This window comes from Lolium rigidum, chromosome 1, assembly GCF_022539505.1.
Source record: "Lolium rigidum isolate FL_2022 chromosome 1, APGP_CSIRO_Lrig_0.1, whole genome shotgun sequence".
Lineage (NCBI taxonomy): Eukaryota > Viridiplantae > Streptophyta > Magnoliopsida > Poales > Poaceae > Lolium > Lolium rigidum.
The window spans coordinates 114,004,600-114,028,418 of record NC_061508.1 but is presented as its reverse complement, the minus strand read 5'-3'; the positions used below and the strand labels follow the sequence as shown (position 1 = coordinate 114,028,418).

The following is a 23,819-nucleotide window of genomic DNA, read 5'->3' as shown; positions in this document are numbered from 1 at the left end:
CTGGCCCCTGAAAGTTTTTTCACTTTCTAGTGCATTTCAAGATAAATTCTTTATTTAACCAGATTCTTGTGTAGTCTTCACCAATGCAATGGACAATGAGCTCACGATCAGACATTTGCACTCTTTTATATGCACAAGAGACTCACAGTGTAAGAGCAAGGGCAATAATGTAGCTCGCTGCCGCCTGCCGGTGATAAACTCACGCCAAGTCATTTGGAGCCTTCATAGGGTAAGCATATGTACAATAATCTGGCTCTTAAGCAGGCTTTATTGAATATTTAATAGTTAATGTATTGCATGTGCATGCGTTACATGCAAGAGCCAGCTCAAAGCGCTCACATTAGGCTATTAGCGGGTTGCAACTTCTCGTTGACTGCGCTGCAGCCGGGCGGTAAGCGGAGAGCCCGCTCTCCCCTCTCTCCTCCACCTCAGATTTTGTTAATATAATATTGCTTATAACCTGCTGATTAGAGCACTTCCAATAGAGCTTCCAATAGCTCTATTGGGATTCTAGTGAGAGAAAGCGTCCGCACCGGCGCTTTCCAAAAAGCGCCGGCATGTTTTGGAGCCCCATAAAACAGCCGGCACTCCCAAAAGGATCCCTATGTTAAGGGCTCCGATTGGAGCGCCGGCACTAAATTTCTTCACAAAAGATGCTAGCAAGCCGCCGTATGGGGAGCACCGGTGTGGAAACAGCATCCCCAAATAAAGGATGTTGTGCCGGCGCCCCTGCCGACGCATATTTGGGGGGCACCGGTGGAGATGCTCTTAGGATCTATTGTACTTGCTCTAACTTTGAAAAGAACCTGTCATGTGTAGCGCAAGGCCACTCCTGGGATAGTAACGAGCTTCTTGGCCAGTGTTGGAGAACATCAGTCATCGGTATGTCAACCATAGTCAGTTGTATATATATGAGAGGGAGGCCATCGAGCGCGTGCAATCTGCAGCCCCCTGTTTTTTCGAATTTGGAGGCACAACGGTTTGATCGTGCAGCAGCGTCAAGCATATTTATCTTGCTTTAGATTCTTACCCCTTTCGATTCAGCTGCAAGTTACTGTAGTCATTGTATGCACTACTACCATGCCATTGTATAGTGTAGGACATGTTGGTGTTCTCTTTTGACTGAATGCCTTGTTCTGAATGCATATTCAACGTCAAGGTCTTGTCAGGTTTTACAGAGATTATTTGAGAAGCATCGGAGGTTTAGTACATTGATGTGCCCTCAAATGACCAGGTAGTACTACTTATAGTCACTACAAGAAGATTACCGTGAAAGGGAGCCTGATGCTTCACGGTTGCATTCCTGGCTTCTGGGTGCCAGAGCTGCTATAGAGCCGACAAGATGTTGGCTAGCAAGGAGAATATGTCTGTAGTTAAGTGCAACTGACAAGTTCATATGTCAAAGGAGGCCACTGAAAAATAAAAGATAAATAAGAAGAATGGATTTAGCAATTACAGAGAACTTGGACAGAGTAAATTACTCTGTCTATAACGCTGTGATAGTTTCTCTGAAGAAGAGGTTCGTCTAGGGAAGGCAGGAGACAGCAATGGGTCTATTTGTAGGGGTGCCAGAAATGGTGAGTGAAATTATACTCATATAGTTGCATATTAGGCATGCCGACGATTTATTTGGGCAAAATGGGTGCGTCCACATGTGTCAAACTATCACTGATTGTTGCCATCCATGACGATACATCAAACCGTTACAAGAAAGTCGGTATGGATTGGCATATTTCTTGTTGTGTCACGGTAAGCTATTCTACCTCCCAACTGCTTGACACCCTTTGATCCAGGGCGAGAACACAGTGACCTTCTTTGGAGGTGGAACTCATGGCGTTGCGACAATGTTTGGCCTCTCCCGGGAGGAATTTTACAATTTGCCACATTTTTCTTTGCACTTCTATTATTTATTATTTTGGCCACAAATCAGACTGATTTTCTTAACGGCAACGCCACTAGATCAATTCATGCTTTTCGAATCATATACCACTTGTTAAAGTTGGACATTTAATATCAATTATAGGAGAACAAACAATCACAACACAACAACGAGATTGAATAACACGGCTCACTGATTAACGCCTATATCTATGAGACATGTTAACGGATGCTTCTCCTCATTTACTAATCAACAAAGTACCATCGACGATAAGTCAAATCTGAAACGTCACATCGATCCAGCGTGTAGTACCTATCCACCGAGATGAATTTATATTGTGAGGCGCAGTTTAAGAGATCTCCAGACACGTCCCTCAAAACCCCTTTAAAGAGATTTGGGGCGCGTCGAACAAAATTTTGTTTCCAGCCGCGCGTCCAAAGCCTCCTTCCGTCCGGGGCGGCTCAATACGGTGTCCGGCGTCCCGAGACCGTCCCTGCTCCAAAGGGGACGCTCCGGACACACCGGACACAACGAAATGCGAGGCGAGGAGACGCAGGCCCGATGCGTCAGCAGCACATTCAAGTTTAACCTAACCGTCCCCTACCTCGCAACGGAAGTTATTGGCGCGCAGCGACGGTGCAGTTTCCGTAGAGGCGCAGCGAAGCGTCTCACCACGCCTAGCTCTCTGTGCTGGCATTAATGTTAAAAAAAAGTTTGGGTGCGGCGTTTGTGGGACGCGGCTGGGGAGCGACGTCCCCTAAGCACGGCACAACCAAAACATGTCCCCCAAACGCTCGATCCGGCGTCGTTTGGGACGGTTTGGGGGGACGCGGCTGGAAATGCTCTAAAAAGTTTGACTCCAATATAAAACCTAATGCTAATTATAAATCTACTAGTCATTAACCCGTGCACCAGCACGGGCTAGCCAACATTATAAGTTTTGCTACATATAATGGAATATTTTCATGGTAAATTTGTTTTAGGTATTGATTGTTTAATTCGTAAATATGAATATTTGTTGGCTACGTCGATATTAAACCTCAGTGCCCAGAAAAAACACCTCCTTTAGGCTGTGTTTGGTAGCAAAGTTTTTTTAAAGTATTTGAGCAATACCACAGTTTTTAAAAATACCACAGTTTCAAATACTTTGATGTGTTTGGCTATGACTACAAACTGCAGTATTAATACTTTAGTATCTCTCAATCTGTAGTATTTTTGAAGTATTGAAAAAACAAGCCTGGACCTCTTTTTTCTAAAACTAAGATAACTATAAAAACGTTCCCGCCTCGTTCGTTGCTAGCCATAAAGGAGAGATACCTTTATCTTTTGCCCGTTTGTTTGATCCGGCCGGCCGGCGAGGGAGTCGGTGAGGACGAGCTTGATCTCCTCACGCGCCTCTGATCTGCCCATGGATAGGAACGCGGCGACCACCCGAGCAGACTTCTGAAATCAGTGATGTCTTGACAAGGCAGGGGCGGCCGCGTCCCCGAGCTGCCCAACGTGGCCCCGCGGGACTTTGGTGGTGGCGGTCTGTGTTCATTGCCTCAGACAGGGAGCAGCTCAACAGCCTGACTCTGGCGCCATGCAACAACCATGCATAGGGCGTAACACTATGTCAGCATAGGACAAAGTGATCATCCATGCAATAGACATGCACGCATCTATCTTAAAAGAGATCATACATCAAGGTAACAATCGGTCAAAGCCTCAGAGGGACTGTAAAACAGCACTTTCCAAACGGTCTGCAGTTATGGCCAAAACTGAGAAATACTATGGTATCAAGAAACTGCAGTATTTCTTCTCCATGCAAAAAATACTTTAGTTTTGCAATACTTCAGTTTTGGAAAAACTTTGTTGCCAAACTAAGCCTTAACTCGGTATAACTTGTGCAAGTGTAAATATGCATCCATGGGTTGTTTGGGTTTTATAACTCATTTTAATATTTTTAAATATCCTGTAAATATTTAAGTATCTTTGAATGTGCATCTGTTATTCATTTCGGCAAAGAGTTCATATTTTAAATTTAATTTGCATAAAATTTACATGTTCATTGGAAAGAAAATTACATGTAACATATTAACTACATATTACCAATGTGTACATGCATAGACTCATGATATTCATATCACCTCACCACTTTATATAGATATACATATAATAAACCACTTTCTCCATTAGTACATCTGTTCCTATCACTTTTTTAGATGTCTGCAATATAACTCTTGGATCTGGATGCTGCTGTGCACAGAGTTGACGAGACGATATGGCAATGAGATTGATGGAGCAGCAATCGCAGTGGGGGTCGTTGAGAAGCACCTCGCCGATGTCGACGCAAAATGTGTACTGATGGGGGCATGGTCGTGGAGGGTTGTCTGTTTCCCTTCTCTTCCTCACGGTCAGTGCCACCCGTCTTCACCAGTTCACATTCACTGTATAAAATCCAATGAAAACATAATGTACCAATTTTGTTCCATATAGTAACGAACTGTAAAAATGTGTTGGGACTTGCCGAAGAAAAGATATTATGTCGGCATTCCTCTGCGCCACAAAGACCTTGTTAGCGCTCACATTTTTCTTTCTTCTCTAGAAAGAAAGAAAATTTTAAAATACACACCTATATTTCATATCACGTAGGCCGTATCTCGGTCGACCTTGTGCACACTGCAAAGATTTCGTTGTATTTCTCTTGCTTCAGTATTTTCGAATTTATTAACTGAAGCTGCAGTGTAATGTAACACTGGGATGCCAAACTGAATTAATCAATAGCCTGGCTCCTTCTTTTTTCACATTTATGAATAATATTGAGCAACAACAGATAGCAAAATCATCAGTGTTCTGCTAGAGTACTGCTTAAAGGAGATGAACAAATTTCAGTACTGCAATAATTTTCTAAACAGATTTATAGCATGCATGTTCGTTCTATAATTTGGAACAGAATTATCCATATATGCTCAGCTAGTATTATTTAAGCTAAAGCACTGTAAGAAACACAATGGAATCCCAGTCTAATCTGATTGGCGCTCACCTTTTCTGAACATGGCGTTGCTCTTTTTTCAGATTCATCAATATTATTGATTAGAGCTCTTTTACGGTGATTGGCACGGAACCTAGGTTCCGTCTTATTAAATATTGGTTCCGTCTAATGTAATTTTTCGTGACCGTTGATTAAACTAGTGATAAATTTTTTGTAACTTCTATAATACTTTATCAATTCTAAACGGACGTTTTAAAGTCAACTTATCAGTTAAATCAGAATCGGAGCAGAGTCTCAGAATAGACTCTCTATACTTGTCGTGCCATTCTTCCAACGAGCGCCCGCCGCCGCCGCCACCCCTCGCCCTGTCGCGGTGATCGCTGGAGACTCATGGCGATCGCCTGGAGAGTCACGGCCCCGTTCTCTCCATCGCAGCCCCCTACCCTCCGTCACGGGCATGGTTGGGGGAGTCACGGACCCGTCCCCTCCGTTGCTGGGATCGCCGGGAGCGCGGCTTGTCGGCTGAGACGGACCATGGCCTGAAGGCATGAGATGGAGGTGGAGCGTGGCCTCAGCAGCAGGAAGACAGAGGTGCCGGCGAGATCGCGATGCGCCGGATAGCTGAAACGGAGTTGCCGGTGTGAAGACGACAAGGGAGCGTCACCGGGGAGCTGTCGGGGATAGGCGACGTTGCTGGTGATGGATCGATCAGCGCCTCGCACGCCTGAGAGGGAGGCGACCTGAGCAGCTATGAAAGTTGGCTATTTTTGCACAGCGTATCTTCGTGGGAGCTAGCGAGCACCGCGCTGCAGCTTCCTTTCGTGGGAGCTAGCGGACAGTGCTCTCCAGCTTCTTTTCCTTGGAAGCCTGGACGAGAGCAATGCGGGCAAGCGGCTGCTGCTACTCAGCCACGTTGGCTAGTGGGATGCAGCTATATCAAAATAGCTCTTTAGTTACAACTTGTGTTGTGCAGCTATATAGATATGAATTCGCAAAAAAAAAGCTATATAGATATGAAAATGGGCCAAATGGCTATCCAAAGTTACTGTATTTAACATGCAGCGACAAGTTTCTTCCTCTCCAACTCGTTATAAGCACCCTAGTTTTTCACTTCCAGATTCTAGATAATCAGTGCAACCAATAACCATTCCAAATGAGTGCCCAGCTCCTCCATATGAGAGACGAGGCCAAGCGAAGCAGTCCAGATTGGTTGGTCTCTGTCCAAGGTGATTTCCTTCATTTATTCCTCAGTCCAGATTACACGATGTTAGAGGCCATTGTCAGGTGAACGAGGTGCTACTGCTATCTTGCTGAAGTGTTTATGGCAGTACTCAGCCAGCAGACAGAATCCAGCACACATAATCTGGAAAACAAAATGAACTCCAGAAATAGTTCCGAAGCAACTCGAGAGCTTCTTGGAAGCAGAGCTGAATGAACCCTGGCAAATTTTGGCATATCCTAGATTTTAAACAATCCAAAAATATCCAACGAATAGAACAAGATGAAAATCTTAATTTTGAGACAATTTTCAATTATCAGACAGAAGCGAAATTTCATAATCCTAGTCAATTTTTCCGCTACTATGCTGATTTGAGTGACATCATTCCAAGTTCCGAGTAGCCAATACTAGCACCACTAGAATTACACAATAGAACAAACGGTAGAAGACAATCAATGAATCAGTCGTTAGTTGGTTCTTGCTCCAGCTCCGGTCCTGGAGGCACTGATCGTCAGCTATTGCCTCGCTCAACGCCGGGTCAGAGCAAAAGAAGTAGCCACCAGCCGCTAGTTGTGCTGGCGGGTTTTTATCCCTTCTATAAAAATTTGGACCTGCAAAGTACAATTAGGTGAGGGTCTTTGTCATAAAACTGAGTACAAGATATACAGTCAAATATTCAAAATTACACTTAACTTGGCAACTTAATGTAACTTGTCGTTACGGCTGATGTCTCATGAAGATACAGTCAATTAGGATATTTAAACGAGATGAAATCTATATTGGAATTGTAAAAGGCTTCAAAAGTCACTATATCAGATGATGATTGATCCTAGATAGCATAGGCTCTGGTTTGGCAGTTTACTAACACAAAAACTGTTCTCTGCTTTCAGTTGTTTTCACATATTATTTGAACGCTACTACTTCTAACCACCTGTTATAGGTTACAAAATCCTTGTGATCATCAGCTATTATTTTAGGCTTCCAAGAAGTTTCAAGTTGCTCAAAGGTGCTTGATATTAGTAGTAAGATTAGTACTGCAGTTATTCTAATTTTGTCTCTATATTTAGTTGGTACTGTGTAATTCAATAAGCACAGTAAGCTATTTGCTCCAGTCACAGATGATCTTGCAGATTCCTTTAGCTCAAAGTGATTTGGATGATTTTGCATCTTGGCCTCATAACAAGTTTGGTGTTTTCAGTTTTTCACAGTGAAGTCTGCCTACAACTTTGCATGGACATCATCCTTCCGAAGCAGGACTGGGTGTGGGATGTAGTCAGATTCAGTTTGTGAAATAAAAAATACTGGAAACAAATGTGGAGTGTTAAAGCCTCAAGCAAGATGAAAATAACTTTGTGGCGTATTGCTCATGGTTGCTTAGCTAGCGGGCATCAATTACAGAGGAGACATTCCTGCAAACCCCTTGTGTTGTATTGCGCATGATTGTTGCAGTCAGCACATTTTCCACTCCAAAATATCAGTACATCTTATAAAGTTATAAAACACCAATTCTCAGCCAGTTCATCTCATAAAATTGGCAGCAACCGTGGCACAATTTCTTGTTATTTAGCTGCTTTTGCAATGATGGTAATTTCACATTACTTAATGGCATTAGAGGAGGATGACATACTTACTGAGATGTGAAGTTGAGCCGCGGCGGCCGCCACCCACTTCTTCTTCACCTAGCTCCAGCGGCTGACGCCCACCCACCGCCGCCACCATTCATCCCCTCGCCGGCCACAGCCGCCGCTCCTCCCTTCGCCGGCGACAGCCGCCGCTCCTCCCCTCGCCGGTTGCCTCCGCCGCTTCCCTCCGTCGCGCCCACCTTCCCTCCGTCGGCCACGTCCGACGCCGCCGTCGCCGGTTGCCTCCGCCGCTTCCCTCCGTCGCGCCCACCTTCCCTCCATCGGCCACGTCCGACGCCGCCGTCGCCGGTCCTCCCCTTGCCTGCCTCGACCAACGCCGCCTTCGCTGCTCCTCCCCTCGCCGGGTGCCTCCGCTGCTTCCCTCCGTCGCCGTCCCCTCTACCCCGTGATTTCCTCCGTCGCGGAGATTGCTGGGAGAGACCCTTCGTCGTCGCTGCCGCCTCCGCCCCTTCAGTCCGTCGCGGGGATCGCCGGGACAGGCCGGTCCGTCGCCTTCCCCTCCCCTCTGACGCAGCCCCCTCCCCTCCGTCGCGTGGATCGCCGGGAGAGACCCTCCGTCGACGCCATCTCCGCCGCTTCACTCCATCGCCGTCCCCTCCCCTCCGTCGCGTCGCGGGGATCGCCGGTCTGTCCCGGTTCAGATAGTAAGAGAGATGAGAGACGGAGAGGTTGAGAGATACAGTATTATTTTGAGAATATGAATGGCAGCTTTAAGATGTGTGCATATACTATAATTAATTATTTGTTGCTTTAAGATTTGTGTAGTCTCATCTGATAATTCGGCCGCTCAAAAGGACGTTATTCTTTTAGAATATTCGCAAAATATATTTAAAGTTCCGGTCCCACATTTTTGGTTCCGTCAGTTTGGTTCCGTCTTTTTACGACCGTCAAATTAAGGTTGTTGGACGGTTATTAAAAATGCCAACCACCCTAAAACTTGTATATTGATTATTGATATATCGATGTAAAAAATATAACCATGTAGGTCCACAGATATATCTAATTAGTTAGGAAACCACACAAAAATTATGTTTAAGAACTGTACATAGAGTAAAAGTGAAATACTATAATGTCTCCTGCACTAAAGGATTTCCTTATACACGATACTTTTGGGGAAATCGTTTCATTATATTCATTACCTTCACGTGGACTGCATATAGGTATAGTTATTTACACAAAATTTCACTGAATCTGTAGTATTCTATTGCAATGCTACATTAGCTCTTCAACTATGCAAGGAATAAACTTTTCTCATTCACACTAACTTCATTAATCCTCACTTCCTTACCAGGCGATGTGGTCCCTGGAGGCGCGCAATCTCAGCTGTACGTCTTATCCTCCGTAACATCCGGTCACTTTCTTCTCTAGCTTAATCTGCAATATGCCGGTGCAATGCTATACGTGAGTTCCAAATCTGCACATGAAGGGATTTTGTTTTTGCTCATTCAATTAATTTCATTAAAACCCACTATGTTACCTGTTGATGACACATGTTCTCGTAATATTGCCGGATGCTGAAAGGAGATGCCGCAGCCATGTAGCTCGCGGCTGTCTTGGCTGCTGCTGCACCGGCCACTACCTGGGCTATTTCATTAATCGACACTCCGTTGCATGTTGATGATCGACGTTCTTGTAAACTTATCTGATGCAGAAAGATGACTGCAACCGGAGATGTGCAGGTTGCAGCTATCTTGCTTCGGCACCGCGGCCGCTGCCTGCTTTCACCGTGCAGCAAGTCTCAATGGCCGCCTTCCCAGCATCACCGAACATTACGGCGCCGTCTAGGATTAGGGATATGCACACACGCGAGTTGGATCGGTTGTGGAGTTTGGGAGGGTGACGTTTCTTTTGCATTGCTTAATTTTTTAAAAAAACTAATGAAATAGTAGGTTGCTAAGGATGCGTCAACTTTATCCCACAACTGTAGATAAATAAAGGGAAATTGAAAGTTTAATTTTTTAAGTTGTTGAGGATTAACATGGATCCTTAACTGTCACGTCGCATACTCTGGGCAGACGTATATAGGTTGGACTCTACGAACCTAATTTTTCAGCTTTGCAATCCCGTGTAGGACACAACCATTATGTGAAGCCTCGTGGTTGTAAAAAAATAGATATGTGGAGCCTCGTGTTAGCTTTATTGGATTTTCAACGATCAGCCCTGTTCGGTTTGCTCATATATGTTACGTATTATAATTAAACAACGTGTCTACGTAACACATGTGTGACATAATAAATTATGACTTTCTCGGTTAATCATAGCCGTAAATTTTAGATCTAATTGTCTTAATTATTCTGATGATGTGGATTAATGTGGTGTCTCGTATGGGGCCTCTAATTAGTAAATATAAGATAGTTGTAGCAGAACTGACATGTTCACGTAACTTGATATTCTATTAATAAAATATGTGATTTCTTTAAAGAAAACGTGATGACAATTATCTACTCAAATTCATTTTCTATACCCAGGCTAGTTTGCAAACTTCTTTGGAACACTACAAGCTAGACAAAATTGAAGCCTACCAAATAATAGACAATACTAGACAGAACTTTTTTGAAGATGAATACTAGACAAACTTGATTCAAAAAAGAGATGTCATATTTGTTTTGTCATGGTGACAAAAGCAACCTCTCTGACTCCCATATTAATTGGGCTTGGTACGGTTAGAGAAACAACGGGTACGTGAGTCCGAGGATAGAGGCGACCCCGGGGCGGCCACAGTAAACCCATCTAGGATTTATGTCTCCTTGCCGGCAACGTCACCGGTCCGGTCTATCTCCGGTTGTTTTGGGCTTTGGAGGTGTGCAGGACCACTGCCTAACACTAGTTCACGCTAGCTGGAGGGTCTTGTTCTTTGTTTACATTGCTTTCCCTTTTTTGGATGGTGAGGTGATGGCTATATCCTAAAGTTAGAATTAGGTCCTTCTCACTCTATCCTCGCGCTCGTGGTGTGTCTAGAGCCGACGGAGAGCGCGGGAAGTCGTGTGCCCGGTGGATCTCCTCGGATCTGGTCGATTTTCGCGTCTGTTGGTGTGGTTTCAGGCTAGTATCTTCCGATGTATGGTTGTCACCATTGGCGATGGTTGCTTCTCTCGTGCGTTGGTCCTTTGAGGGCTTAGCATGGTGGCTTTTTGTTTATCTAATACAACATTTTCTACTATTACAAGTTGTGTCATGATTCGGTGATGGAGGGTGAGGACGTCAGCGCGCCTTCGTCTCATGCTAGTGTGTGTAATCTTTGCTAAGTGGTCCAAAGATCTATTTATAATTTTTATTGCTTTTGAGGTTGTATGTACTGGCATTGATGGTTATTAACATATTATTGACAGAATTTTCCCAAAAAGAAAATCACTTATCTCTTGAGACATCATAGGAAGATCTCTTTTAAGGGGACTTTTTAGTTTTTCGATCTTTTATTATTCATTTGAGCATCAAAATGAACAGGAGCAAGGTACATTGGGTGACGCAATATTGTAAATCTATTACCCCTCCTATCCATAATAAATATTGTAGTTCTAGTCCAAATTTAAACTGAAACCATTTGAATGCCTCTTATAGATCAGAGGGAGTATATTATTTGAGTGGAATAAAAGTAATGTCTTGGATTAGCTACGCAGAATTATGTTTTTTGCCAGAAGCTCCCATATTAGTAGATATTGCAATGCTAATATCTAGCATGATAATTGAGTTGCTATTTCAAAGCTAGTATTGTATCAAAATAACAATTGAGTTTCTACTTCAAAGCTAATATACATCATAATAGTCGAGTTGATATTTCAAAGCTTATATCAACATAACACTTGAGTTGCTATTTCAAAGCTAAGTGATATTCCCGGTCAACACGATGCATGTCACACGGGTTGAAATTTTAGAAGAGTTGTGTCTGCATAAGTTTCACATTGCACAAGTTCTAAATTGTTAACTTTCATGATCATTGACTTTGAAAAAATTGACTTTCTCTCTCGATGAACTTGCAAATACACGATGATATTACAAACATAATAATATATATGTGTGACTAATTCTTAGTGTCGACTGAGAACTAAGCTAATTATCAGTCAAGTGATGTCATCAAATTTTAGTTGCAACACTCGTTGCAACTTATGGGTAGTATGAATCACGAAGCAATCCAGTTGTAACTAACGTTGCAACTCATAAGTCATAACTATCATGAATCACGAGGCATTCCGATGGTCTAGATATTTTTTCTCAGTTGCAACCATATTTGTGACTAGATAATTTTTTTATTTAGCATGAATCACGATGCAATTCTAGGACTGAGAAATAGACTATAAGAGCTAAGAACTAGTAGAAACCCTAATATATCTATCGGCGCAAATGTGGTTGGGACACGTGGTGCTGCGCCTGCGCTGGTTACATAGTAATCACCGTAGAACAAGGCCAAAATTCAGATCAGACACCACACATTCGGTTCAAGTCTATATATAATTATATATAAACGTAATTGGCCTTGACAAGACACAAATAATGGAGGTCACCTTTCACTACTACCTCGGCTGGGCTCTCGTGTCGCTGGCTTTGCTTGCAACGTTGAGGTGGTGGCGCTTGACGGCTAACAATGGACTGCAGCTCCCGCCAGGTCCGTGGCACCTGCCGGTCATTGGCAGCCTGCACCACCTAGCCGGGCAGCTTCCTCACCGTGCCCTGCGTGCGCTGGCGCAGCGCCACGGGCCGGTGATGCTCCTCCGTCTGGGCGAGGTGCCCACGCTGGTGCTGTCGTCCCCGGAGGCAGCCCGCGAGGTGATGAAGACCCAGGACCTGGCGTTCACTACCTCACGTACCCTGATTGCCGGCAGTTTGAGGCCGGCTTTTTGGTATAACTAGATGATGCCCCGCGCGTTGCGGCGGAAATTCTTGTACTGATGTATGTATTTAGAATTGATCTATATGGTTGTAGAAAGATTTGATGTAAAGCATGTTATTTCATCATTTGAAAGTCGATAAAAAGTTTATTACATGTTTGATGTATTCAATTGTGCAAAACATATGATCCGATCCAATATGCATGTAATGTCAGCTCGCGAAGGTCCCCTTGTTCCCCTATTATAAAGTTAGATGCAGTGATCGTTCATGTCCTGCCTTGGTTGACTTCTTGCTAGCTTCTGTTTTGTGATCAGCTGAAGATGGAAGAACGCACCTAGCCGGCCAACATTGGCATGTCCAGTAGAAAGAATTGTACATGAAGTTAGCAATGTCAAATATAAACAGAAAAGTATTGTTGATTGACTGGTACTAATTTTAGCCTCCTGTCGCTTCATGTATCATTGATGGGAGAAGCATGTGGGATAAAACTTGTATTTGTATTTTATATGGACGACTGAACTGGGGCTAGTACTATTTTTCTCATCAAACATCCAAGTATACCTACCTCGACATGTAGTTCATTTCTGAGATGATCATTACCCACGGCATTTGTAGCTCCATCAGTCATTGTGTTCGTTAAGTCTTTGAATGGGGAACATCCCACAACTTTTTGCCAAGAATTTTAACTCAGCGAGTCAATCTATAACCAACCAACTTAAAATATATAAGAACCCTATGTAATAACTTGATATGTAAAATAGAAGGTTCACAATTGCATGAGTTCGAAAAGGAATTAAAAATGGCCAAGTAGCATGTAAAATTGCAATTGTGAGAAATGCAGATGTAGGAAAAATAACGGTATATTGATACAATATATAAAAAACAGATAATTTTCAGCTTCTAGTTGCACAGTTTACATGTCCTAGAAGCGAGCCTGAAAGATTTACAAGCTGATGCAACTCTTTTTCCATACCACTTCTCAATTCATGTTCGTAGTAAAAAAGTAAAAACTCATCGATACCCTAGCTTCTTTACATCCGCATACAGAAAGTGCACAAAAATTAGTCAAACAGAATACCGTTCAAGAATTGGAACCAATACATGCTATACCACTGCACTATTTGGATATAGACAAGTAAAGAACTGGAATCGATCGACGAATGAGTAAATTGCCACCATGAACACAACAATGCAATAGGGGAAGTAATATAGGTAGTAAGATTGATGAAAAAGCAAGTCTACCTTGACCATCAGGTAGCAGCGTCAGGGTACCATCTAAAAAAAAAGCAGCGTCAGGGTACCGGTGTCCATGCTGGTCAAGGCGTTGGGGTGGAGGCAGCCACCAATCGTCCTATCCAAACCATCAAGCTCGGAACAGCCGTCAACGCACGCTGGTGACACATCTAGAAATCCCTCGCCATCCTATGCCAGGATGCTCCCGGACGGCCGGACCCTGACCCCTCACCACCGCATGCCCTATCATCACAAGAGCCCCGACCACCGTGCCCCGCCCACCTCTGGCTCCACGCCTCAGTACATCTCAGACGGGTACCGCTGCCTCAATCGGGACAGCCACCACGAGATCCTCCAACCCCAAGCGATCAGTTATAACATGTCCCGCGCGCGTGTATGCGACCTCATACGCCACGCCAGTACGTGAACGTCTCGAGGCCACTGGGGGGTTTGGGATGAGCATGCAGCGACAGCCAAGGGGCACTATTCCGAACTGCCGGCGCATTTCTTCATTCACCTGTGATGAGAGAGAGAGAGAGAGAGATGTGGGAGGCACCAGGTATCAGGGCGTGGCTCCTCTGCAGTTCAAGTACTACTGTACCCCATACAGTAGTAGGGATATCTGACGTCCAATTTAATCTAACGGCTGCTCAGCCTCTGACTGCAAGCAATGAGATACGATCAGTACAGCTACTTCGTAAGGACAACAATACTATCTGTCGCCGTGGTAGGATTGGCAGGAGAGAGAACCATTTGTTGGCTGCCGGAGAGGATCAGAGGAAAGACTTAACGTGGAAGACCTCTGCAGTGACGGGTCGTCGCTGTCGCGGCAATGGGCGTCGGCGGCGCCATCGGAGTTGCATAGGCTGGGAACACTACCAGCTCTCTCGGGCAGCGTGGGCGGCGGCCCCGCAGGCTCCTCGGCCGACGGGAGTATGGTGAAGAGGCGGTGCGCGATTGCGTCCCGCGCGCATGGAGGGCGTCGGAGCTATCGATGGCAGTGACCCGAACGGCGGCGGCGATCTATGTGAAGAGCTGGGAGGAACGGTGGGAGTGGCGCAGGGCATCGCAGCAAACTTTCCCCTCCGCTATTGTATCTCACGGCTGCTCTGCCTCTGAGTTCCGGCAAGATTTCGTTCGGTATTTTCTACGGAGTATTTTTTTACCAAGTAATGCTGCCGGTGGTTAACACTTAACAGGCAGGGGTTCCGTTGGATTAAATTGGACGTCTGATATGCCCAATTACTGTACGATACAGTTAGACTACAACTGTAGAGGAGCTGGCATACATCAGGTCCTGATTATTGGGGATATAACCTTCCTTTCCATCTTGATAGTTTCCTTTTTTCGAAAATAACCTTCCTTAATGGATAAGGAGTGAATCACGTCTTGATTCTTAATTGGAAAGACCGGATCATGTCTGGATTCTTTTGTTGAACGGACGGTAGGATATACATTGAGTATATTGGATGGACATGATGCTCTCAATGACGACCATCAAACACGTTGAGTGTCAAACGACCAACTCCCATTTAATAGTAAAGATAGTGCCGGCTAAGTTGCTCATTTTGTGAAAACCCCCTTAAAACAAATCACATAGTTTGGAAGGTCCTTCCACCTATCTCGTCAGATCCCGTCTTTTTTTTCCTCTCCATTCCACTCACGCGCATGACCTCTCTCCATCCCCCTCACGCCCACGCGATGCAGCCGCCGCCTGCCGCTCCGGCCGCCGCCGGCCGAATCAGCCGCCGCTAGCCGGAACCACAAGGTCGCCAACTCCTACATCGGTTCGCCGCCGCCGCGGTGCTCTCCATCGCCCACGCGCACGCGTCCGCGCCCGTGAAACCCTAGCAGGTGGGCCTTAGGCTCCTGCGGGTGCGCCTCCGGCTGTCCCTCCTCGTCGAATACCACGGTTCGTTCCCTTCGTCTGCGCTCTCCCACGACGCTCTCCCTAGAGGCGCACGGCTTCACCGCACCATCGCGTGCTTGCGAGCTTGTGGCCATGGCGGTGGGCTGCGGACTGCTAGGAGGCGGGGCTTGGCTGGCGCTCCGCTGGCTAATCCTCGACGAGCTGGCGTGAGGCCAACGAGGGTGAGGATGTCGCTCCGCGTCATGGTGCACTCGGCTGCTTTGCAGTACATTGGAGGCTCCCTGCCATCCTCGCGCGCTTGGTGTTTGGTCAAATGCCGCACCCAGGTGAAGGTACTTTATTTCCAACTAGGCGATATGCTGCTTTTCACCTAAATATCGCTGTTGTTGTGAGAAGAGAGGCAGCACCCCGCACCGCCTTGTCGGACATTGTCTGCTGACACCGCCTCCTTGGAGGAGCAATGTTGGGGATGGGCAGATGCAACGCGCTCGGAGGAACAGTGCTAGTGGCCGTGTTGCTTCTGCCACGAACCGATGTGTCGCCGGTATGAGTAGAGCAAGTGGCCCCGCCTCGATTTGGCGGGATCTAGGATGTGGACCGCGGCTACTGGCGCCGCCACACCATCCTCTACTTCGCTTGGAGGAGGCTCGCGTCGCTAGGGATCCCCTCGCTCCGCATCCGATCTCTCTGCATCTGCCTCCGCTTGGGGCGGTATATACTTGGGTTTGGTGCACGTCGCGGGGCTTTCCTAGATCATGATAGTTAGGTATTGCCAATTTCTGAAATTATTTGATGCTGATGTGTGAAAATTCTGAATAACAGATGTCTGGTTTCATGATGCCTGACTTGTGGTCTAGCTACACCGATTTGAATAAGTTTTGTCTTGTTCTACCTCAAGGTCGATGTGTGACTTGTGGTCTTGTACTGGGTACCTGTTTTACTAGTTCTGCTCCTTTCTATGATTGCATAGGATTAATTTAGTAGGTCTTCTGAGTTCTACTTCATTCATGGTTTACCATTTAACTTCTCTGATGATTTTAGAACTTTCTGCTATCTTGGTCTGTTGGTCCTTAATGCATCTTTGTCCTAGATGAACAATGCAGCACGTTTGGTTACTTTGTTGATCTTTAGCTTTCTGTACCTGTTCATTCTGTGCCATTTTTATGCTCGTTGCATTGCTCATGTTTGACCAGTAGATCAAGTCCCTGATTTATTATCACTGAAACTTGACCAAGCTAGGCTCTTCAGCCGTAGTACTGTTATGCAAAGGCTCTTAGACCTCTTAGGCAACCTAAACATGCTGGGAGTTAGGGGTTGATAATTTGACGCCACTTGCATAGCTCTTTTTTCTGTTGACAAAATCTAAAATGAATTAATTTGAATATTTTTCTGAAGTTCATTGTTAATGGGTTTTAGTTTTGTTTAAGTAACATTACAAGTTGAGATTCACTAATCAGTTCCCCATTTAGCAGAACTTCTCAGATGCGTTGCGGCGGGGAGGGACCTGCCCGTGCTGGAGGCGCTCGATCTGGAGAGGCCAGATCTGCAGCGGCGGTGCTCGACGGTTGCATCAGTGCTGGATCTTCTTCCCGGCGGCTTGGAGAAGCAAGATGATTGCGGGGAGGATGGCAGGACGGCTCCTACAGCACCAGAGTACTTCTCCGAGCAGCACGACGACGACTGCCACCACCGCTACCAGTAAGTCCATCTTCCCTAAACTGGATGATCAACAAAGATGGTTGTCATTATCAGTAGGCTGCCCTTGCCCTTTTCAGCTACTTGCTGTAGTTGTTGTGATGTCAATAGAACCCTTGAGATCAAGTACACTGGAATGAATTGCAATTTAACCATAGATGGATCAAATCCTTAAATCAATAACCATGCTTGATTATTTACAGCTGATGTACCCTTGTGGATGTAGATCATATAGAATGTGTACAAGGAGCTAGACCCGAGAACCAAGAAGCTACACTTCTCACTAGCATACCTGCTCCTGGCTTTCCCTGTCTACCTTGTAAGAATCATTGTGCTCTGAATCCTCAAGTTTCAACTGAAAACTGCACTGAATCTGACTTCTCCAATGCATTAATGTATGCAGTGGTACATAAGCATCGGAAAGAACGGTTCGCACTTCAACCCAAGCAGCGATCTGTTCACCCCCAAGGAGAGGCGTGATGTGATCATCTCGAACACTTGCTGGTTCACGGTGATTTTGCTCCTCATCGCAGTGGTGTGTGTGTTCGGACCGATGCCGGTGCTCAAATTGTATGGTGTCCCATATGCTGTAAGCAACCATGCAGAATACGCATCCGTTAAGCTGTTTTGTCAGTAGTGCTTGCTTTAAGTCACTCGGACTGTGCAACTAAGTGAATGTGGCATCATCTGATGTTCATTTAAAACAGGTGCTTGTGATGTAGTTTGATTTGGTGATGTACCTTCACCACCATGGTCACGAGGGCCTCCCTTGGTATCACGGCGAGGTATGTGCTATATAAATTCACTTTTTTGTTGAGGAAAGTATACTAATTAATTTCAAGTTAGTAATAAATGAATAATATAATCTTGTACACATAGTTAATGAGTTATGTGCAGCGTGTTCATTCTTCACTTTGTACTTCTTGTCATGGCATATGTACCCGACTCAGTAGTTGCTGGGTGAATTTTGTGTGAAATCACACGCAGTAGTTGCTGCACTATGTTTATACACTATTTATGTGCTTGCTATACTCCAGTTTGTGAAGTGCACTTCGTCAGGTTATTGAACATGCTGCCAAGTCATACCGGGCTGATGATAACAATTCCACATGACCCAAGTTATTTTTCCAAGCTGCCAATTGGTGTATGGCTGCATCAAATTATTTATATATGGGATAACCTCCTATTTTCCGTAGGAAGTAAAGCTAGGCATCAAAATCTGACAGAAAGCACATGCAACCTTTGATAAAATTCCATTTAGCTACTATTAATAATAACTTATGACTAATCTCTTTTGCCATCTGCACATATGTAAGAGTACCCATATTTCCCTCATGGTCATTTTTGCAATATAATGACAAGTGGTAGACCTTATTTTGTGAAGGCTATTCATAATAATTAAGTAGAATATTAAAGTTGTAAGCCCAATAGAAAAGTTACTTTTAAAGGTTTAATTTAGCAGCTTTTGCAATGTATGCCATGTTTTATGCTTTCTTCGATTTACCTCTTCACATTTGTAATATGATACTTGGAAAATGAAGATATCTTATAAGTTAGTTTCTTACATATATGGGCAAACCACTTATTTAGTTGCTTGGTTTTTTCACATATATGGGCAAACCACTTATTTTGTGAGTTTTTTAAGTTGTACGTACATATTTTGGGACATCTGCTTATGTTGTAGGCCTGCTTAATTAACGATTTATTCCAACAGATCAGTATGTGCCCTAAGCCACCGTGATGATTTCTAACGAGTATCCAAAATCTGGCAGAGGCATTTTCATTATTCAATTTGGCATTGGACTACATTCAAAAAACAATCTGTCTTTGTTAGTACTGCACTTGAAGGAGCATGAACTCTGCGAGAATGCATGTGTTTTCACTTATAACTATTGAACAACATTTGGGTGTAGTATTTGAACTCTGAGAGCATGCATGAGTATAATTAACAAATTGCATATGTTTCTGTTGGATTAGTTGAGTACTCTGATATCCTCTCCATGTTTTCTGGTTTGGCAATGAAGTGATCCTTTATTTTGTAGAGCACTTGAAGGTCAGCTCTGACCTGGTCAATGGAGGCTGCTGGCCCTAACGGTGTTGCGGCATGGGCATGTCGTAGCCTCGTAGGGTCTTCGAACTCAACCCGTTGCCCCCTCCGTGTGCCATTTTGTGCATTTTGGTGGTTGGCTTCACAGAAGGTGTTGCTTTCATCTTCCTGGATACAGAGGCTGGGTTGTACACAGTTGAGCTCAGTTGAGGCTGAAGCAAGAATGTAGGACAGATTCTTCGTGAAAGCCATACCCTACACGAGCTTCTACACTCGGAGGTACGAGGTACGAGACTAGCCTCGTTACTTGCTTCTCAAACATGCACATGCCGTTCTTGCCATATACACCATTGAAAAATATTTCAGTCACTATTCTTAGAGGCTGCACTTGGTTTATATTATGGAAAAGTAAACAAACCTGACAGGCTAAAGGTGATCATTGTATTGCTTACTGCTTAGGGACATGTTACGGTTACACAATCAAACATGAATTGGATTTATTGTGTTCTCAGCTACTCAGCTTACCTCTAATTCTGAACATACATTCTGTAGGCTCTTTTAGTTCTTGCACGCTCCATTGAGGCAGATCCAAGCACAGTTATCCTGTGGGTGTTTTATCTTCACATTTACTATCAAAAGGATGAAGGACTTGGAACATTTTCAGTGAACTGCAGGAGGGTGGGCAGAGGGTGCGCTCACCGGTGCTCTGGCATCCTGCTCGACGAGGAAGAGGGCTTGGCGTCGGGGACGGGAACCTGACTGCGGCGTCGGATGCATGGCGCAGCTGGCGCAGCTTTCTCTAGCCGCACGAGGAGGCATCTGGCCGCGCGGCGAGGCAGGGCCCAAACTCCATGACAACTTTCTTCCTCGGCGGCAGATGAACCTTGTTGTTCATGATGTGGAGATGAACCCTGTTGTATATTTTATCTAATTGTTTCAAACCATGTTGTTCATGATGTGGAGATGAACCCTGTTGATCATGTAAGTTAGATGCCCTGGATTGTGAATCCTTGAATGTTTCAAAATGTTGGTTTCAAACATAGATTGCTTGGAAATATTGGTTTTAAACATTGCTTGACTTCTTGAGTGTGATGTATGCTTGATTGTAGATTGCTTGAATGTTTGCAGGCAGTATAGCAAACTTAAAAATGCCTAAGAAAATAATCAGCGGCACCAGAATTAAAAGCCTGAAAAAGTAATTGTAGGCATCCTTTAAAAGTGCCGGCAAAAAGTTAAGATGGTACTCTAGAAAAGTGCCATTAAGAAGATTTCGTGACATTTTTCGAAAAGTGCCGGCAAAAAGATTCTATGGCATTTTCGGAAAGTGCCAGCAAAAAGATTCCGTGGCATCTTTCAAAAATGCCGGCGATACTAACTAGCGGCATTTTTGGAAGTGCCTTAAAATACAATTAACGGTGCTTTTCTAAAAATGCCGGCAAAGACCTACCTCGATTGGAATAAACGCAGCACTTTTTTTTGTGCCTTGAAAAATCTTTGCCGGCATTTTTGATGCCTTTGCCGGCACTTTTTTGTGCCTGCAAACTAGGTACCTGACGCAGTGGTTCGCGACCCGGCCGCTGTCGCCCACCATGAGCGTAGTGACCTGCGGCGGGCGAGACATCCTTTTCGCGCCGTACGGCGAGTACTGGCGCCACCTCCGGAAGATCGCCGTCACGGAGCTCCTCGTGGCGCGCCGCGTCGCCTCCTTCCGCGCCATCCGCGAGGAGGAAGTGGCGGCCATGCTGCGTGAGGTCGGGTCCGCCGCCGCGGCCGGCTGCGACCTGGATATGCGCGCCCGGCTGTGCGCGGTCGTCTCCGACACCACGTTCCGCGCCGTCATGGGCGGCCGGTGCAAGCAGCGTGAGCTGTTCCTGCGAGAGCTCGACAACCTCGTTGGGCTCGCGACGGGGTTTAACCCCGTGGACCTGTGGCCGTCGTCGTGGCTCGTCAGACGCTTCAGCGGCACCCTGCGCCGCGCCGAGGAGAACCACGCCCTGGTGTACGGTATCATCAGGGGCGTTATCCAGGACCATCTCGACAGGAATAAGCAGGGCGAAGAAGACGAGGACATGCTTGACGTGCTGCTCAAAATACACAAGAATGGTGAGATCGACATGGTCGCAGTCGAAGCCGTCATCTTTGTATGTACTTCCTCCATCCATAAAATCCTCCATCAATTAAATAATATTGAAGATTTGTTTAAATTTAGATGTATCTACGGATTATGTACTAACGGGTGTTTAGATACATTTCAATTTAGACGAATTTCGGTATCTTTCTATGGGATAGAGGTAGTAGTAGTAGTACAAATCATCTCTCTTTTTCATACTCCTACACTACAGAAAAATTATTTGACAAGCACTACCGACAGGATCTCTTCGCCGCCGGCAGCGAGACATCGGCAACAACGTTGGAATGGGCCATGGCGGAGCTGGTCAAGAACCCAAGGGTGATGAAGAAGGCGACAGCCGAGGTGCGCCGAGCTTTCAAGGCAGGCGGCACGGTGGTCGAGGATAGGCTCGGAGAGGTGCCGTACCTGCACCTCGTCATACGGGAGACGCTCCGTATGCACGGCCCGGCGCCGCTGCTACTCCCACGCGAGTGCCAGGAGCCATGCCAGGTGATGGGCTTCGACGTGCCGAAGGGCACGCAGGTGATCATCAACGCCTGGGCGCTCGGCCATGACGAGCGGTGCTGGCCCGACGGTACCGAGGAATTCCGGCCGGAGCGATTCCAGGCCGGCGCCCACGCGGCCGCGGTGGATTTCAGGGGCACCGATTTCGAGCTCCTGCCGTTCGGCGCCGGCCGGAGGATGTGCCCTGGGATGGCGTTCGGCCTTGCCAGCGTGGAGCTCCCGCTCGCCAGCCTGCTGCTCCACTTCGACTGGGAAGCGCCAGACCTGGCTGGGTTCGACATGACTGAGGCGTTTGGCGTCACCGCACGGCGGAAGGCCGACCTCCTACTGCGCCCTTCCCTCCGCGTGCCCGTGCCAAGCCCCTGACCAGCTGGAGTCCAAGTCCACTATATATCTCAGCACATATATATTGTTCCATGCATTCTCACTGTAATTGTGAACGCGTCATTCCTTTGGTTTCGTCGAAGCGACTAGCCCACAAGAATACGGATCTGTAATAAATTTGATTTTTTGAAAAAAGAATCTCAATACGTAATAAAATTAGTTGTGTGCATCGATTGTTATAAAACCGGGGGTGTCTCCGAAAACACTGAACGGAACCCGGGTACGCGCGAGGTTGAAAACAAATCCACTCAGAGAGCAACACGTGTTTATCCATCTATGTATAAAATCATGTATAAAACACGTATTTGATGCATTTGTACAGTGCATGTCTGGCATGCAATAGACAGGGCAGAGCACTAGTGGAAAACAGGCCTAATGTCGCGGGTCGTATGACCCTTTTGTCGCGGGCGGCCAGGCGCGACAAGGGAGGCGCGACAAAAGGTCCACCTTTTGTCGCGGGTCTCTTACGACCCGCGATATAAGGTCCACCACGTGGCAGCCGCGGGGCGCGGCTGGGGACAGGCCCTTTTGTCGCGGGTGGTATTACCACCCGCGTCAAAAGGCCCTCTACGTGGCGGGCGCACAACGCTGCTGCTTTAGGGTTTGAGGGGTGCAGCACCCCCCCCCCCCACCTCATTTTTTCATTCGAAAATAAAAGTTGCATATATTTGTACGCTACTAGAAGTGGTACACACGTTCATTCATATAATCGATCAAACAAATATTGGAAGCAAAAGTCGATTCCCCTTTACATGTAGATTCCCCTTACATATATATATATACATTTAGCTCACGATCGACAAGCGGTACTAACGACCGTCTATTTGGAGGTAGAGCTTCTATTTGGACTAAACAAGCCTTTGTTGTTTAGTACTTCTTTAACCAAAAGTCCCGCCAGTTCCTCCGCAATTCCTAGTAGGTGTTCCTTTGGTTGGAGTGTGTCCCGCATGTAGTCGACCTATATAGGAAAATGAGATGAGTATTACTATATCAATGTTGATAACGAAATATTGACGAAAATAAATAAAGTTGTGAATGTTATTGCTTACGTTGAATTTATTATTGTTACTGCTTCTCGGTGGTTAACATGCGAATGGACTCGCAAACGTAGTATCCACATAGATTCGTCCCTTGTGGCTGCCGAGGGCACGGTACAGGAGTAAATGTTAGCTTCTACGCCTGGGTACTCTGCTTATGATGGTTCTTGAAAGCTGTCCAAGCCCTGCCAAGCAAAAGAATGATTGAATGAGTGGATAATTAATTGATATCTCACAAAAGATATAGCGCGGCGATGAAGGAAATTACACTTGGAGCAACTTACGCAAGTCGCGGAACCCGTCCACGGCTCTACTCAGTGGGTCTCTTACTTCAACAATTCCCTTATCAACTTTAATGTCTAGTAGTATCCAGTGGAAG

General features: G+C 45.7%; 1 protein-coding gene across 1 annotated transcript; it reads left to right on the top strand.

The window, feature by feature from the left end:
* Positions 1-12,203: 12,203 nt before the first annotated feature.
* On the top strand, positions 12,204-22,385 carry LOC124650320 (desmethyl-deoxy-podophyllotoxin synthase-like). Its single transcript, XM_047189864.1, has 3 exons — positions 12,204-12,497; positions 20,944-21,525; positions 21,756-22,385. Exons 1-3 carry the CDS (start codon positions 12,204-12,206, stop codon positions 22,383-22,385), a joined length of 1,506 nt encoding a protein of 501 aa, XP_047045820.1.
* Positions 22,386-23,819: the final 1,434 nt, after the last annotated feature.

What these genes read in the sequence shown, in the direction of transcription:
- LOC124650320 (XM_047189864.1), top strand. Translation starts at nt 12,204, where the DNA reads ATGGAGGTCACCTTTCACTACTACCTCGGCTGGGCTCTCGTGTCGCTG. An exon ending in TGATGAAGACCCAGGACCTG is followed by an intron (nt 12,498 to 20,943) that starts GCGTTCACTACC and finishes TACCTGACGCAG; the next exon opens with TGGTTCGCGACCCGGCCGCT. An exon ending in CAGTCGAAGCCGTCATCTTT is followed by an intron (nt 21,526 to 21,755) that starts GTATGTACTTCC and finishes CACTACCGACAG; the next exon opens with GATCTCTTCGCCGCCGGCAG.